General features: G+C 37.8%; 1 protein-coding gene across 5 annotated transcripts in view; it reads left to right on the forward strand.

Annotated features, from left to right (window-relative positions):
• The window catches only part of PTH2R (parathyroid hormone 2 receptor), a 90219-nt gene that overhangs the window by 65028 nt on the left and 6272 nt on the right, over window positions 1–18919 (forward strand). For 4 of the 5 annotated variants that reach the window (XM_054478418.1, XM_054478420.1, XM_054478422.2 and 1 more), the window contains exon 10: window positions 11744–11838. The exons of the other annotated variant lie outside the window; for it this stretch is intronic. In XM_054478418.1, the coding sequence (XP_054334393.1) occupies window positions 11744–11838 (95 nt within the window). The remainder of the gene's footprint in view (window positions 1–11743; window positions 11839–18919) is intronic. 5 annotated transcript variants of the gene reach the window in all.

Genomic DNA, 18919 nt, shown 5'->3' on the forward strand with positions numbered 1-18919 from the left:
AAAGTTAAAAAAATTTTTTGTCAGATTATCCAGCATTTGTTTGTTATAATGGTGGGAGCAAGTTTTCTTTTCTTTTCTTTTTTTTTCCCCCTAGCTTTCTACTATTGGGGAAATATAATTTAATACAAAAATCTTCTCCTAACCTAAAAATCTTCTCCACAAAGGTGATACAGAAGAAAAACACTTTTAGTATTAAGTTATTCAACCAGAATGTGGTGTGCATTACACGCAATCTGCTAAGAGATTGCAAAGAGAAAGAAATGTCATTCCTTTTTGTAGCCAAGCAGTTACAACTCACTATATACACGTTTTCAAGAGACACAATAACTAGTTCTCAAGTAAGAGGGACTTGACAATACTATATGCTACACATGATTCATCCTAACTTTACCTGGTAATTGGGGTGACCACCTGTTGTGGCTAAGTAGCTTTATTGGAGGAAAAACAAGCTTGTCATTTCTTTATGTCAGGAGGAAGTTTTGCAACTCCAAGATAGGTGCCTACAGAAGTTAAGCTTCTATCCTACAAAAACCGAGAGACAGAGATGCTATCTCTCTTGATGTTAGCATTTCAAAAAGATGGTTCCTAGGTCCTTGCAAAAGACATTCCTGGGCCATAAAGCTGACCAAAGGCCTATCTAATCTTCAAAAGGATTTATAAACATTTCAAAGAGATGAGAAAGTACATACAAGTTTTCTAAGGTAAATGCTCTAAGAAAAAGGAAGAAAGTGAAATCTCTTCCCGCATTTTCAACAGGGAGAATGAAGCCTCTTATTTTTAAATTTGTATTTGGCCTCACACCGTCTCCTATGCAGCAGCTGACATCTCTAGGCTAATCTGATAATGAAATGGTCTTGCAGTGATTTCCAGCAAAACTCTCCTAAGTATTTTCCTCCTAGGATTTCAGGCTCACATTCTTAGGGACCATGAAGCCTACATCCCTCATTTTACTTTAGAACCTGTCTGTAAAGGGAGAAATAAGCCCAGAACTTAACCTCCGTGTGTTCAGAGTGTGGTGCTCCTTCTTCTGAGTTGTTCTGTGTGGTGAAGCCAGGAAGGATGAAGCTAGTAATAACAACAACAAACACGATATAGTTCTTACAATGTGCTGGGCAGTGTTTTAAGCGTTTTATATACATCAATATATCTAATCCGACCAATAACTCTAAATAAGGAAACTGCCCAAGAATACCCAATATTAAGTGATGGAGCCAGGTTCTGACTTCAGGATCAATGTCCCTGCCCAATGAACTCCATGCACTTATAATAAAATCTAACATCTCTGATAATCCAGCAAAGATGCCTCACTTGTGCTTGTGCCTCTTTACATGCCACACCCTGGCTATGTTGCTTTCCAGTCAATTGCTTGACCTTGTCCGCCTGTTTTTCTCAGGGCTGTTCTACATGCCCCACTGCACTTTTAGGTTAGAATGTGCTTCCTTCTGTGCCTCATTTGAAATACTACTTTTTCTTTGTGACCTTGATGCCCTCCAATCTAAATTAGATTACCAATTATAATCTACAGGGCCCAGAAAGGCTTTTTCTTTTCAACATCACAGTATATCATGTCTTTCATTGTTGAATGTCCATCTTGTCCACCGAACTGCAAGGTTTATGTAAACAAGAACCATTTCTTTTCTAAACTTACAATACCTAGTGCTTAGCTAGTTTCCTGGCACAGAATGACCACTCAATAAATACTTGTTGGAAAAACAAAACATGCATATAAAATGGATATCATGGGGAACTGGCAAGAGGAAAGAGGCAAAGTAAGAGCACAAAGCAAGTAAAATTAAAGAACTTGTGAGTTCATTTTATGCAATCTTTTCAATTTCTGGAGGAGAAAACTACAGCTCACGCAGATACAGGTCACACAACTAGTATGATGAAACAGACCTTAACATGCATTTTGTGGCCATGTTCTTTTCACTTGCTTTCTAAAACCTGTCAGACTGTGTCTTGAATTTATGGGAAAAATCTTTCCATTTATATAGCTATGTGCATAGTTTTAAAAATAGGTTAACTTTAGGATATAAAGTTGTTTTTTAGTCATGCATTGTATGTGGCATGGTTTTAAGTAAATATATGCATCATATATGCTAACAAAGAAACTATTTGCCCAAAATTTAAAATCCAAATTAGATCCCTTACTTAATTCTGTCTTTGGCTATTATAATACTGTAGATTCTATTAATTTGATGTTTGTATATCTAGGAGTAAAATTAGATGAATTATGGTCAGAATTTGTAAGCAATATATCAGGTAAACTAAATTTAAGAGAGTAAAGGAATTTGTTAAGTATGAGCAGTCAGGAGAAGTCATGTCAAGATAACTGATTTTTAGAGATAACCATAGACTGCAGTATAAGTTTGGAAGGAATCACTTAATTTTGGAATTGTAGGATCTATAATTATAGCATTGTTGTTTTCTGTTTTGTTCAAGTGTGTTAAAATTATATTTAAGAGAACTAGAGTCATTGGAAAATACTAAATTTTGTTCTGAAAATTAATGTCCCCAAATGTAATCATTTATCAGACACCTGTGTCATCTTGATGTTGATTTGAGGATGATTTTTAAATTCTTCCCTGTAAGATCAAAATATAAGAGAAATATTTCCTAATTAACAACAGAGCGTGATGCTTTGTTTTGGTTCTGGGCCTCCTGAAGCATCATGAGAAGGCGTAGGGATGCTCAGCCTGAAGAGCAGGAGATGCTGCAGGCAGGACAGATGGCCTGGAAGAAGTGGGAAAGGTGAGATTGGTTGATTCAGTACATTCTGACCAAGCTGGGGCACTGAGACACGAGCACCTGCATTTGCACTGATGTCAACCAAGAGGCACTGTAACAGCTGAAACAAAATAAAACCAGAGACATAAAAATACAGATTGGGAAACTGAGCAGACTTACTCTTGGGTACTTATGAGAGGGCCTTGAAAATGCCAGTATTATGGTGTGGAGAGTAATATGGTACTAGCAGAAACCTGAGATCTTGAATTTACAGGTTAGGGAAAAGAGAAGGAGGAACTGTGGTATTTGTCTTTGTGTAAGTATTTCCTTCATGCTGTGTTACTCTCCCCATTCACCCATCCTTTCATCCAGCATCCATTGATAGGTGATCAAACTGTCGTTCTAGGCTCTGCTCAAATTTTATCTTTACCAAAATGTTTTAATATGTTTTGGCTGTGTCCCCACCCAAATCTCATCTTGAATTCCCATGTGTTGTGGGAGGGATCTGTGGGAGGTAATTGAATCATGGGGGCAGGTCTTTCTTGTGCTGTTCTCGTGATAGTGAATGTTTTATGAGATCTGATGATTATATGAGGGGGAGTTTCCCTGCACAAGCTCTCTTCTCTTGTCTGCCGCCATGTGAAAAGTGCTCTTTCATCTTCTGTTATGATTGTGAGACATCCCTAGCCACATGGAACTGTAAGTCCATTAAACCTTTTTTTTTCTTTTCAGTCTTGGGTATGTCTTTATCAGCAGCATGTAAATGGACTAATACAGTCTTCCTTTGTCTCTTAACAAAGTTAATCTCCTATATTTTATTAATTATCTGATGAATAAATATTTGAGTCTGTTTTTGTTTCAAGCGTATTTCAGAGTCTTTTTTTTGCATTAATCCTCAAATAACTTTTAAGTAGGTATTTTTATTATTCCCAGTTTGGGTTCAAGAAAGGTTATATAACTTGCCTGAGGTTATACATTTAGAAAATGCTGAAGCCAAGGTCAAACCCAGGCAATGCCATGCCGGAGCCCACAGTTTTTGCTCTTTCTTGCCATAGGATTTAAGCTAGAGCAGTGTTTCCTTATGTAAAGGCACATACCCTGGTGCATGAGAGGACTTAGGTGGTATATGCAAGGTCATTAAGCAATATTGAATCATATATGAATATTGGTCCCTTTCCAACCCTTCTGAACACATCAAGGAGAAAGTTTTATTTTGGTCTTGGTCTTGAACAACACTCACATGTGTGGTGTCTTTCTTTGGGGGTAGGGGAAGGTAGGACAGGCAACCCAATCTAGATAACATTTCATAAGGCTTTTTGTTTCCATCATATGCACTTCACAGTTGTCTCTTATTTATAAAAGCTTCTACTGGTTCTTTATTTATGTTTAATGGTATGAAATGTGAATTTTAATAATTTAATGAAAGTTGATTGAAGAAAGATATGAAGTAGGCAATGGTAGATAAATAATATCAATATGGCAAAATCATGATGATGGAACCCTAAATGACTTATTTGGAGAACACTGGACTGGACAAATTCCTTTAACAATGAAACCTGAAATTACACAAAAGTCCTGGCCAGTGTAAGCAGTGGGTGTTCACATGGTTGTGGGAGGCTAGTTATGTTTCATGTGATCAGACACTTTAGAAGTGTACCATATTGCATTTTACTTGCTAGCTCTGTCTTCCCTGTGTGCTCCTCATGGGGAGGGATGATCTATTCTTTTATTTTCCTAGAGTGCCTGACCTTTATTGGTGCCTAGGAAATATTGGCTGAATGAAAATATAAATATATATTTAATGATATTACTTATAGTGGATCATAAGATTATTTGATAAGCATGCCACATGTAGGTACCTTACAATCATTTAAAATATAGTTTTCTTCATAGTTAACTGACATAAATATATCCATATTATTGTTTCAATTTTATGACTGGCAATACCGGCACACGGAGAAATATTTGACTTAGAATTATAGGGTTTTGGAGCTGAGGGTATCTTAGATTTTGTTGAGTCTCACTAACTTTACTAGTCTACAAGCAGTCAAACTCACATCCAAGGTCATACAGGTCATTAATGGAGGAGGTGCAACTCATAATAGTTTTTATTATAGGGTTGGTAGTTGTATGAACAAGTGTATGAATCCTGTGTGAACTCTTACCAGTTGCTGACTTTACTATGATTTAGCCCTGTTTAAAATGAAGTTTTCTAAAAAGGAAATTGGATATTCTAATATCTACTTCATAGGGTTATTAGGAGGACTATGTAAGATTATTAAAGGGCTTAGTGTAACCTATGAAAAGCATTCAGTAAATAGCAGCCTATAATACAGGTAGTAATGCTAGTAATACTACTACTAGTGGTAGCATGGTAATAGTAGAGGTGTAGTAACAGAAATGGTGGTTCATGTAGTAGTGATATAAGCTTTCTGACACCATCATGAAGTTCAGAATAGGGAAGAGACAGCACCAAACTCTGTCTGGAGGGCTTAATAAAGGAAACACCAAGAAGGTGAGATTTGAACTAAAAGTATGAAGGAAGAGTAGAAATCACTTACCTAAATCACTTAATAGGTAAAGCATAGAGAAGGGTTTTCCTGGCATAGAGATTAGCCCATGCCAAGTGGGCATGTTATGTTTTCTATGGCTAGAAGGAACAATGCATCTGCAGAATATGCAGGAGATCAGACTGTGAAGTTTGATGGGAGTGGACTCACATGTCATGCTAAAACACGTTGGAATTTTCCTCAAAATTGTGATGAGACATCAAAATATTTTAAGCAGGTTAGTAAGTGGGTCAGATTTGGGTTTTAAAAAGAAAACTCTAGAGGTATTATGATGGATGGATAAGACGAACTAGCTTGGAGACGCAAATGTCTAAGAGAGACATTATTCACCTTTAAGTGCATTGTCCTATTTGATTGATTCTGACATCTGTATGAGAGACCGTACTATTGATGCAACCTTCCAAGAAAGAGACACGAATTAAAGAGTTTTATTAAAGTGGTAACAACCGTAAATAACTGTCAGCTGCTGATGTGAGTAATGGAGGGAGATCAGTGCTGCAGCAGCTGGTGAGCTTGGGCAGCGAGCGTGATGGCAATCCATGGTTTTTGCTATTTGATGAGAGTTAGTCCCACATATTCCATTCATTTAAATATATTTCTTTGGAGATGCTGTAAAGTCTCAAAATATTTTCCTTTATAATGAGTTGATTCATCTTAGCTGAGTTAAAATGTGAATGTGCAATAAGGAGAACTTTTTTTTTAAAGAACCAAGAAAAGGTAAATATTGTCATAAAATGTAAACGTATAACTAATTTAATGACATATCTTTTATATTTGAATAATAGAAATTTCTTCCAGGGTCACCTTTCCTATAGTACATACATCTAAGCTATGCTTATGGAATAGGAGTAATAAAAGAGAAAATCCTAAACTCAGTGTTTAAAGCAACCCTTAACTGGCATTAAAAAAACAAACCATAAAACCTATTAGGGAATTAGGGTCTGTCACTAATTGAGACATTAGAATTCATATGCTTATTTTTTGCAGTAGTTCAGGCAGTAGATCCTTTTCTGGCAACTCCATAAAAATAATTCATAGAATCAAAGAATGTTCAAGTTGGGAAGCATTTTGGGGATATCTTGTCCAATGTTTATCTGACAACATTATTGCAGAGATTTTGACCTTTAAATAACCCTCCAGAGAACTAATGTAACTGACACCTTGTGGTTTGCATTAGAGATGTTGATGGGTATTAGGAATATATGGGGCAGTGGTGATTATTTCTTTTTCAGGTCACTTTTTATTGGCATATATTTACTTACTTTTAGATGTTTGTTTCATCATGCCTCACATCATCATTGTGTATCCAAGCTAAGAACTAATCTTTCTGGTCAATAAACAGTTTGTGGTGTTTATCATGGGTTTGCTCATTGTATCAGTAATGATCAAATTTGAATATTGAATGACATTGAATGACTAAGCAAGTAGGTGACTTCTGAGGAAGCTGCATACTACATAGAGTGCATTAAATATTGAGTTAAATTTTTTTTTAAATAAATGTTTTGTTTTGCATACCTGTCATAGGGTGTCTTAGGGAGCTCTGGCAGAAGAAATAAGATGGTATTTCTAATAAAGGCCTTTAGGAAATATTTTAGGTGATAAGTTTTAAAAATATTATATCTAGTGCACTTTTCAAAATATGAAAAGAAAGGGACAAACAAGGTACATGATTCTCAGCTGCTCTTGGGTGAGTGATTCATTTTCTCCCAGTTGCAGGGAGAGGTGCAGTCACCAAAAACAAGGGTTGACTGGGAAGGAAGGAATTTTAAGAAAAATGGATAAAATTTAATCTCTGATCATTGACACAATTATAAATACCAAATTGATTTTTCCCCAGAGAAAAATCTCCCCTTCAGAACTCCTTTTCTTTTCTAAATCAGTTAGAAATATAACTTTAAATGAAATTAAAGCTCTAACATTTGCCATAGAAACTGTCTCCAAGTTATAAATTGAATTCCAACTGATTAGAAATGAACTATATATTTTGCCTTTATATTTGTGATACAGATAACCAAATTATAGTATTTGATAGAGATCAGGGAGTTTATTATCTGTTATGTAAAAGTACAGCATTTAGTACCAATATGCAAATAAGCAAAGCAAAAAAATTCTTGTGTTTGTGATATTGAAAAATAAGGCAATACATGAGGTGAGCAGATACGATGTATTTAGAGTGTCTCTGAGGGAAACTAACGCATAGCATCTCTCTTGGCTTCCCTGATTCTAAACATGTTAAGATATAAAGCAAGGGAGTGAGGAAGAACCTTATTGCTGCAGGAGGCTGGGGTGGATGATGTGACCCTAGGTCTGTTAGACAAGTGGGTCTATTGAAGAACCCCATAATTAGTCAGGATCTTCCCACCTGGGCACAGGATGCTGAGGGGTAGGCTCCTATCCCTGGAGACACTGCAGAGAGTCTGCTCACTGCAAGTTACTTTTCTATGCCTAGATTTTGACTTCTTTCTATGATTACATCTTTTGCGAGTTATGCCTAGAAGTGAAAATTCTACATTGAAGGGGGATGTGCTGATTTACCTCAGTGTAAGTAGTGTTTACAGTGTGCATATCTCATTCACCTATTTATTCACTCTCGTTGGACAAATCTTGATTAAACACCAAGAACATTGCGGGCCCTGTGTGAGGCAATGGAGAGGAGAGAGTAGAAGAGAAGATAGACACTAATTTCTTCTCCCACAGCTAAAGCTTAGTGAGTGAGACTAACATTTAAACATGAAAAATGCTTCTGAGAATAAGTGACATTCAGCCTGAACCCTGAGAACTGACCTAGGAAGGGCGAGTGAGTGGAGAGAGTAAAGGATCCAGGCAAAGAAAACTCCAGGAACCAAGTCTTGGAGACAGGACAGACTGAGCAGCCAGCGCTTCCATGGCTGAAATGTTTTCTTTGTTTTAGTTCACCTGTGGTTCACTCTGAACAAATCTTTACATTTATTTAAATCATTAATTGCAGACTACATATTGGGTACAGTGTACACTGCTCAGCTGATGGGTGCACTAGAATCTCAGGAATCACCACTAAAGAACTTAGCAATGTAGCAAAAAACCCCCTCTACTCCAAAACTATTGGAATTAAAAAAATGAATCTTTAATCATAAAATAATTTGATTTCTATATTTGCATTATTTTAAAACCATATTTACAAAAAATTCTTTCTATGTGTTATTGGCTTTAATGTTTATTAAAGGTCATGTTATTCTAAGCCTTCTCTCTTTTTTAAAATTTCTTTGCTTTGTTTTGTCTGTAGTTTGCTTCAAGCAAAATTTTTCCTACAGGAAGTTTACATGAAATATGCAAGAACCTTTTAATGATTTTTTTTCTTAGAATTATGTCTTAATTTAAAAAAATTACTACTACTACTACTACTAGTACTACTACTACTAAAATCTCACCAGAAACTTCCTCTTTGTCTTATTCTCTTTTATTTCTTTTGCCTGGTATAAAATGTCACCTTCCCATTTGCAGACTCAAGTCTTCCTTTAGTGCAAGATTTTTCTTCTGTTATGTTTTTATTGATTTATTCTATTTGTTGTTATCTTTTCTTCAGAAAAAGAAGTAATCTGCCACTTCCTCCAGAGGCATCTTATACCTCATATACCTCCTCACACCAGTCTTTGTTCTTCTTCTTTTCTTTTTTTAGTGGCTTAAAAGAACATGCATTTGTTCTCTTACAGTTCTGGAAGTCAGAAGACCTAAAATCAAGGTGTCGGCAGGACTGCCTTCCTTCTGCAGGTGTTGGGGGGAATCCTTATCTTTTTCACCTTCTAGAGGCCACTGGCATTCCATGACTCTTGGTCCCTTCCTCCATCATCAAAGCCAAAAGTGTAGCAATTTCCACTCTTATATCCCTGGCCACGTCCTCACTCGAACGCCCTTTCTCAAACTCTCAAGTCTTTGTTTTTTTCCCTCCCTTTGGGAGGATTCTTCAAGTGTCTCCTAAATTGCGGAATTCATTTTCTTGCTTTGTCAGATCTACTGTTTTTTGTTCTAATATTGATTTTAAAACTTGGTTATATTTTAGATTCCTTATAATCTTTTGTTAATCCATCCTGCTCTTAAATTTCTGTCTCCATCTCAGTCTACTATTAACTCAACTCTATTTTATGGACACTATAGTGCAGTGGTTAAGGGTGTACAGTGTGGATCTAGGCCGCATGGGCTGCATTAAGGCCCTGCCACTTGCTAGCTGTGTGGCTGGGCAAAATATGTGGAATCTGTGCCTCAGGTTCCTCATCTGTGAAATGGGGACAAGAAAATGCCTGTCTCATAGAGCTGCTGTGAGACTAAGAGTCAATTCATTTACCATAGTTAGTAGTCAATAACTTAGTTTCTAATTAACCCATAGTCTATATTTTTCTAAATTATTCAGAATAATTATTTAGAATTTCATCCAGCTGTTCTCGCATGTATCAGTATGTGTGTATATATATCATGTGTGTGTTTTGTTACTTATCTTTTGAGGCATCAAGTTTTACTTGGTCTTAATATTTTAAAATTCTTAATTCTTTCCATAATCAATTTGGTTGGCCTTGAACGTATCTTCTCAGTTATTAAATGGATGGACTGATCGGCATGTATTTCCTTTAGTCAATTTTTCTGGGGGTAAGGGGTGCAGATTTATTTAGTGTAGTGTACTAAAGGACGGAGTGCTTGGTCCTGGGCCTTTTAATAAGGTGAAGCTTAAGGTTGGCTCATCAGAAGCCATCTATACTTCTTCCTTTTCTGGGATAAGGTGTGACAAATGGCAATCCAGCTGGTATTGCCCCACAGCTCTTCCAGCTTCAGCTCCTGGCACTTAGTCCTTCACCCAGCAGTTCCATGCATCACTCCCCAATATCTTCACCTCAGCTACATCGTATTGACGGTGGCTGTTGTCTTAGAGAGACAGGAATTAATGGGGCATGAAATAAATCTTGTCATTCAGAAAGCACGTGCTTCTTTCTCAGTGACCTGAGCAGTACTCAAGTAGCTTTTCACCTTCTTATTAAAACAAAATCTGTCTGTGAGCTGTGAGTTGTAGTGGGTGAAGATGGAAATCCTCAACTCTCATGTTTTGCATCTTTTTGTCCTCCTGAACAGAAGTTATCAGATGGTGGTTAAGGATTCACAATACAGACTCACATAGACCTGGTTCAAATTCTAGCCGATTGGTGGATATTCCAGGTTAAAGCAGTTAATCTCTTTGAGCTAAAGTTTCTTCATCCATAACAAATGGATGTAAAAAAATAAAAGTGTCTCCTCCATGTTCATGCAAGGTTTTAAATTAGAAAATGTTCAATAAATGGCAGCTATTATCGGCCTGGAAACATCCCTTTCCTTTCATCAGCTCACAGCACAACTTTGTTTTGAAACCCCATGTGTGGGGCTCAAGACCTAGCCCTCAGTTCTTGTAGAAAGTTGTGATTGTTGAGAGGTGCTCACAGGGTTGTCAGTGGTCGGATAGCAAAGAGTTTAGTGGGGTGTTCAGGGCTGATACAGACAGTCAGCTGAATTTGGGACTGAGGCACACAAATCCTCTGATAACCAAAATTCTCTAACTTCTCGAAATGATTGAGGACTGTGCCAGACAAGTTATCCCCAGGACTGCAGGACTTGATGGCTTTCTCTTCTGCCCCTGCTCTGGCAGGGACAAGTGCCTACTGTTGGCAATCTACATTTCCATTATTCCTAAGCACTAGCACTTTCTGGAAAGCAGACATCTCCCTGAATGGAGGGACCCAGAGTTACAGGCCTCCATCCCCTTATGACCCCAGACCTGGAGACGTGTTCTTCATCTTCATCTAGAATGTCTTCGCTGATCCTTGAGGTCCTCAGACAGAAAGGGGCTTATTCCTTCAACACTCCCCTCCCTCCCCTTTTAAAAGCCAGAACTTGATTATCTCTAGTGGTATTCACACTTATAACATTTAAAAAATCAATCTCATTGACTACACTGGGAGCTTTTTCTTATAGCATCTTACTTCCCTTTAAAAAAAAACACCTCATATCACCTTCACCCAGTGCTTTTCATACATCATAGACAGAGTGAATCCCCAAAATAGCTCTATTATTCCTCTCTCTAAAGTAGAGACATAGCTGGGAATTCATTTTAAAGAGGACAGTTGATTACATTTATATAATAACTATTACCCTTTGTCCTGCCAGTTTGCCAAAGGGCTTCATCTAAACTTCAGTTTAGAAAGTTCCTGTGGATCCCGGCAGATCATCCTCTGGTATTTTCAGTGTTGTTGAGACTTTATGTTTCTTTGTGTTTTCATGAGGGTGAATCAAGAATCACTAGCATTCCAGTATCTGATCTCAGGTTCCCCTGTTCACATTTATGAAATGGGTAATTTTTCTCATTTGAATGGAAAAAATTTCAATTTATGTAAATGTTTATAAAAATCTTGAAGACTAACAATAATTCTTTGTAATCTTACCTTCTTTTTCAGCTGAATTTTATTCTGTTTCTGAATACGGTTAGAGTTCTAGCTACCAAAATCTGGGAGACCAATGCAGTTGGGCATGACACAAGGAAGCAATACAGGTAATTTCAGGACAGGCATCCATCAGAGGAAATATTTTGATTACTATTTCTTTCCTTTTTTTTTTTTTTTGAGACAGAGTCTCGCTCTGTTGCCCAGGCTGGAGTGCAATGGCACAATCTTGGCTCACTGCCACCTCCGCCTCCCGGGTTCAAGCAATTCTCATGCCTCAGCCTCCTGAATAGCTGGGATTACAGGTGTGCACCATCATGCCCAGTTAATCTTTGTATTTTTAGTAGAGATGAGGTTTTGCCCTGTTGGCCAGGCTGGTCTCAAACTCCTGACCTCAGGTGATCCGCCTGCCTTGGCCTCCCAAAGTGCTGGGGTTACAGGTATGAGCCACTGTGTCCTGCCTTTGGTTACTATTTCAAGTAAAGAACAGATATAAATTGATTTGAAATATCTTTAAGAGATTAAATTTATGAATGTATATTTATTGTGTGATTTATCAGAAAAGCATATATATTAAGAAAACATAAGTAACCCCAAAAGCTACCCCTTGTGCTTAAATTCTAAGTATATTTTAAAATCTGTTTTTATCAGATTGGGATGTTCCCATCAACTATATATGAACTCCTAGAAAATATCTTGATGATCTTGGCAGACAATTTTATTTGCATTCTACAAATATGTCTTAACTGAAAAGATCAAGTGGATTTGCTGTATCGTTTCTAATCTTTACATCAAATTGTCTCTCACTAAATATGCAAATGTATTGATTGAGAGAGGTCCGTTCTTCAGCCTTTCATGAAGAAAAGGACAAATCGAGTGTTTGTGATTATTATCAAACTATCTTAAGGTTGTGTGCATTTTGCATAATGATCATTTTGGAAATTTTGAATATTAGTGGCATCTATCCAACTGGACACATACATCTAGTAATCAGGTAGATGTGGATTTGGCTTTATAATCTCCAGTTAACTATTTATTTCTGTCTCAGATTGTTATGAAATGCTATCTCAGACACAGAGAGGAAAAACATCATAGTCAGCATTTTGATCTTCTCTCACAAATCTTCCATAAGTCCTCGTTAATTTAGTCCTCTCCACCATGTAGGTAGTTATTGCGGGATCTGGCCAGCAGCCCGCAATGCAACGGGGCTCTCTCTTTGTTCCCAGGCGGATCAGCAGGTCGAGAAGTAATAGACACACACAAGATAGTGAAAGCTGGGTCCAGGGAGGTCACCGCCTTCTGGTCCTGCAGTGCCAACAATGCGCTGGATACACTAGCATTTATTATTAAGTTTAGTGAGGGTGGGGGTAGGTTAGTGAGGGATTTAGGGTCATTTGATTATGAGGTGAGATGGTCACATGGGGATGAAGCAATTCTTTAACATCACATCTGTATGTAGAAGTATAGTATACAATGATAAGAATTTACAATATAGTGTGTGCATCAGCAATTTCTAACAGAGCCTTAAAACGGAAACACAGTCTTTCCATAACCTATGATTAGCAAGATATTAATCAGCAGTAACAGTTGCAGCAAAAGCTGGTTACAAACAATCCATAGAAACAGGACATGAAGCTAGACAACCGGTTAGACCAGAAATTCTCAGAAGGGAGTATCCCTTAACCCCAAAGAGGCCTAGAAGAATCATGGCAAGATGAGGGCATTTATAGCCCTATCTTATCCATATGGACTGGCGCCCCCCATGCGTCCGTTTATAGGCTCTCCACAAGGGTCTCATTCCATTCCCAGAGCTATGAACATCTGCTTTTCTGGGATAGGAATCTTGGTGATGTGAAACCTCCCTGACTGCACGTCCATTCATAGGCTATCTGCAGGGGGAAGCATTCATAGGCTATCACGTGCCATTGGCTCATTCTGGCAGTCCAACCTGGCATTGTCTTTACACAATCCTGCATGCAACTTTGTATTTACAATAATCAGGAGCATTTCATCTTTTATTCCGTAGCAGTAGTTTCAGGGGGTCTCCCTACAGGTAGTATTTACTGTTGAGCTGCAAAGACTACAGGTATGACCTGCAGGATTCACAGTGTCCTATGCCCATAGGATGCACAGTATTAACAAATCAGCAGCTGCTAGTGCCAGTTATTTTTAATATGCTGTCAGTGGTAGTATTATACATTGTGCATGAGTTTATGGTGAAAGGTCTATGCTATACTAATATAGCTTGTCTCTCACGTTGCATCCCATCTGAGAAGACATAGGCCAAAGGATAGAATAATAAAAAATGTAAATAACTTTTCACTCTTCTTCATAAAGTGGAAGAGTGTAGTGGTGTTTAGAAGCTACTTATTTCTCTAGTTCTGAACAAAGCTGCTTATTTCTGTAGTTCTGAATGACATAAACTAACACTTTTAGTAAAGTGTTGCCCAAAGTACATGAGAAATTTTGGAGGGAACAAAGGGTGGCCTATCTTTAAAAATGGATAGAATAGGCAATATTTTGAATTAATTCATGGAGGATTATTTCCCAGAACAATTGAAGAGAATAATTTATCAAGGATTGAAATAATCAACTACTCAGAATTCAGAATAACTTTGAAATCATCTGGTGCCCAGAATATTTCAAGTATGAAATTGTTAATTAGAACGGTTTAGACTAATAGAAGTCAGAAAAAGTAGTTTTCAGCCAAATACATTTTTTTAATGGCTGAAACATATTTAATATCCTTAATTATGTCCAAAGTTAAGTCACAGATAAAAATGTAGTGAAGATTGACTCTTTTTTCTGAGAAAAATATGGGAACCTACTTGACACCAATTTGAGAATTCAATTCCATATTCTGTTTCTGAGGCCTTAGATTTCCAAGTTTAAATAGCATCTCACTTTTTAAATAGGCTTAGGAAAATTAAATCTGTGTCCCTGTCTCAGTGACATTCCTACGATGAGGGTTAATTGAGTATTTAAATTTATATCAGCTAATTTTTGTACCTTTAAACTTATCTTCCATTCTGTTATCACCTTTGTCTAACAAATGTTCAAATATTCTTGCTAAAATAAAACAATACAAAATTTCCAAATGGTGGCATCTAAAACAGTTACAGAGCATGTTTCCATGCATACTACTATGAAAAACAGAAAACACCTTTCAGAGCTGAGATAATCTCTCCAGGTGAATGTGTGCTCACACACAAGTAAGAAAGACTTCTGAAAAGTACATAAAATCCCTTAGTTGGCATGGTGGTTTAAAATGGAAATGAATTAATGAATCAGTTCTTAAAATAACTTTTTATCTTGAGATAATTGTAGATTCACATACAGTTGCAAAAATAATACAGGGAGATCCCATATATCCTTTAACCAGTTTCCCTCAAAGGTGGCATAGTGTATAACTGCAGTTTACAATCATTTACCCTAAAGCAAAATTGTGTGAATAAAATTCAATCATCTATTAGATTTAATAACATGGATACTACATTTTTTTCCTTTTAAATTACAACTCAATTACTTCATAAAGTAAGAAGAGGTTGCCAGGCCTGGAAAAACAGATACGAAAAAATGCAAGATTCAGTGAAAAAGAATACTTGAATGTTTTGACTAATTTCACTTCCCATTTAATGTTAGACAAAACTCATATTTAATGTTTATTATTTTTGTAATAAATCCAACCAGTATTTATTACATAGCATGAGAGTAAAGAGGAGAGGTTTTAGGGCCGCATCCATCACTCACTGCGTCACATTGAATGGATACTTTCTGTCTGTGAGCCTCTATCCTCTCCTGGCAATGGGATAATAATAGCTCTCTCCCATGGTTGTTAGAATAAAATGAAGCAACCAGCATGGGATGTAACAGGAGCATGGTGCTTAATGGCCAGTAGCGTCATTTGCTGAGTGCCCTCCTTGAACCCCCAATTTAGGTGGGGATGGGTAGAGACAGAGAGAGTGGGAGAGAGAGATATTATGATTGATTTAATTAAATAAAATGGGGAAAGTGCCAACAGAGATGCCCGTACAAAGTGCTGTGTATACAGAAAAGAGGGAGGGATTAATTCAAGGCCACGGGGATCAATCAAGAAAGGCTTAAGAGCAATAGTAGCTTTTTAAAGCTAAATTGATTCTTAAAAGAAAATCAGAGATTTTCTAGAGCTGCTCACCTGGAGAGACATCACCTAGGGAGAGAGAGCACAGAATTAGGAATCTATTTTCTAAACAGGACACTAAGTCCCAAAACCACCTGACTTCTTTGTATTCCTCTCATGGCTTTGCCCTTGGACACAGAGCACACCATGTTTCCAGCAAACCAGAAGACCGCTATCAGTTGGTACATCCCTGAATCATCTTATTAGACAGCTGTGCATTTTCAGAGAGCCAGGGTATAAAAACGTACAATGTGCATGGGTGACCATATGGACGCTGAAAAAAATCAGTGCCCAGATTGCTACATGATTTGAATAGAGAGTAAAAGTCCATTTTAAGTGAACAGCCAGACCCATGACCCATGTACACATTTGCCTGGCATATGCAAACTAGCAAAGCTCATCAATATTCACAGGGCTATAATTAGTTACATTCCACTGGAAAGAATTTGTATTTCTATGGGCAGGAATTATTTGCATTACTGTGGTAGGCATATTTCTATATTGGCCCCCAAGATTCCTACCTGTGGGTGTATAAGCCTTGTAAAATCCTGCTTCCCCAATACCCTTTGCCTTGAGTGTGGGTAAGACCTATGATAGGGTAGCCTTTCCATTGGTTAGTTTACTTTATATGACAAAGATGTTAGGATAGTCATTCCTGTGATTATGATGTGTTATATAAGATTCCATCCTGTGAGCTTGGAGAGAGATTCTCCTGCTGACTTTGAGGAATCAACCTGACATGTTGTGAGGGCCTATAGCTAGAACCTGAGAAAAGCCTGCGGGTATTGAGTGACCGCTGATTGACAGCCAACAAATAGCCCCGCAACTGCAAGAATCTGAGATTTTTCAAGCAACCTGAATGAACTTAGAAGTGAACCCTGAGGCCCAGATAAGAATGCAGTCAACACTTTAATTTCAGCCTTGAGAGACTGTGGGCCAGGGGTCCAGGGTATGTGCCTGGACTCCTAGCCTGTAGAAACTGAGAGAGAACAAATGAGTATTGTTTTAAACCACAAAATTCATACTAGTTTGTTATACAATAGAAAATGAATATAATTACTACCTGTTTTTAATAAACTAACTTCTATCTCCATGGAGTTATAAAAGAGCTTAGTCCTAGAAAAATAGGGAGAAAACCCAGATGGCTGAGCCTGCAGGACACCCACTACATTTTGGTTGCCTAAAGCAACTTTTCCTTATTCTGCATTGAACCAAACTGTCCCCAATGTTTACATTTGTGATAATTTCACAATGTGCTACACTGGTGTATTTTTTGTTTTAACTTAATTTTGGGCTCTTAGTCATACACAGTAGGAAAAATCAGTAGCTTGATTTTGAGAACGGTCTCTGGGAGGATTTACCCTTTCATCTTAAAGGAGGAAATATAATTTTTGTTTCAGAGTGATGTTAGACAAGACTTTCAAAGTTTTGCAAGTGAGTTAATTCTGTCCCCTTTTATCTGATTAGGCTGAACTAAAATGCCATGAAGGCACTCAGTGTCCTGCCCACATAGGCAGTGATGGAAAGAGGGCACTCACCATCAGGATTCAGGAGACCAAGCACATCCCAGGGAGCCCTGACAGTTGAAAGGACTAGTTAGGTCAGAGGAATCCACTGTTTATCAGGGATCTTGCCTTGGATGGAACAGATTTAAGGTAGAATCTTCATATAGAATAGGCTGTAGGTAACTCAAAGTATGAGGTGTGAGGACCAGGAGCAGCATAGGAGAAAGCCCATAGGCTGCAGGGAAGCTCTGAATGTGAGGATGAGTGGGTGGAGCAGATGGTTCAGGCACTAGTGAGAGATAAGACAGGCAGAGGACAATGAGGTGGAGGAAATGTACAACTCCACCTACATCTACATTAGGCATTTCAATATGATTTCAACATGATTTTATGGGACATTTTAGCTCCTATTGTCAAGAGGGTTTTGATAGAAAAGTGTATGTACATGGAAGATGATTCCCAGTAAAGCCTGAGAATATTATAGCTCATATGGACTTCTAGGCCCTATTTCCTCATTTTGGAGACAAAACTAAATCACAATCACCCAGGTAGTTAATATCAAGTATGGAACCTGAATCAAGATCTCTGTAGCCTTAGTCTAGTGTGATCTGTATTCACTCACACAGCTTATTTCCAAGAAGAAAAACAGATAAATAAAGCAGCTGGAGGAAAGACTAGTGAGAAAGGAAGAGGGTCAATTGTTTGAGATTATTAGAGTGTAAATAATTCACAGAGAAAGGGAGATATTTGCAATAAGTATGAAAGAAGAAGCCAGATTTGGCAATTTCTTGGATAAAAAGTATAACCTCACCCATCCCAGGAAAACCTCCCAGAAAATAGTATGCTTGAGGGTGCTAGCTATCTATTGCTGCAAAAGGAATGACCACAAACCTAGTGGCTTAAAACAACTCCCTTGCTATTTCCCAGTTTCTGTAGGTCAGGAATCTGGGTATGGATCCCCTGCTTCAGGATCTCTTACCAGGCTGCAATTGATTTGTCAGCTGGGGCTGTGGTCTTATCTTAAGGTTGGACTGGGGAAGAATCTACTTCTAAGTTCATGTGATTGTTGGTAGGATTCAGTTACTTGCTGGCTGTTGCCCAGATGCCACCTTTCCTTGCCAAATGGACCTCTCAGTATAGCAGTTCACAACATGGTGGCTTGCTTCATTGAACCGAGCAAGAGAGCCAGTCTCCTAGTGAGATGAAAGTTACAGCCTTATGCAATGTAATCTCAGAAGTGGGATGCTGTCGTCTTTGCCATAATCTACTGGTTAGACACAAGTCTCAGGTCTTGCCTACACTTAGAAGGAAAGGATAAAACAGGGGCATAAATAGCAGGAGGGGCGATCATGGAGGCCCACTTAGAATAACCATCATATTGGAAAGCCTGGGATTCTTCCAAATACTTAAGAAAATTTGTAGAAAGAGGCAGTTAAGGAGAATGACGAAACTATATCAAACTACTTAGTTTGCCAAAAAAACAGACAAAATAGACCTATAGGCACTTTGAGACAGGGTATTTGGCAG

The sequence above is a fragment of the Pongo pygmaeus genome, chromosome 11 (assembly GCF_028885625.2).
Source record: "Pongo pygmaeus isolate AG05252 chromosome 11, NHGRI_mPonPyg2-v2.0_pri, whole genome shotgun sequence".
Lineage (NCBI taxonomy): Eukaryota > Metazoa > Chordata > Mammalia > Primates > Hominidae > Pongo > Pongo pygmaeus.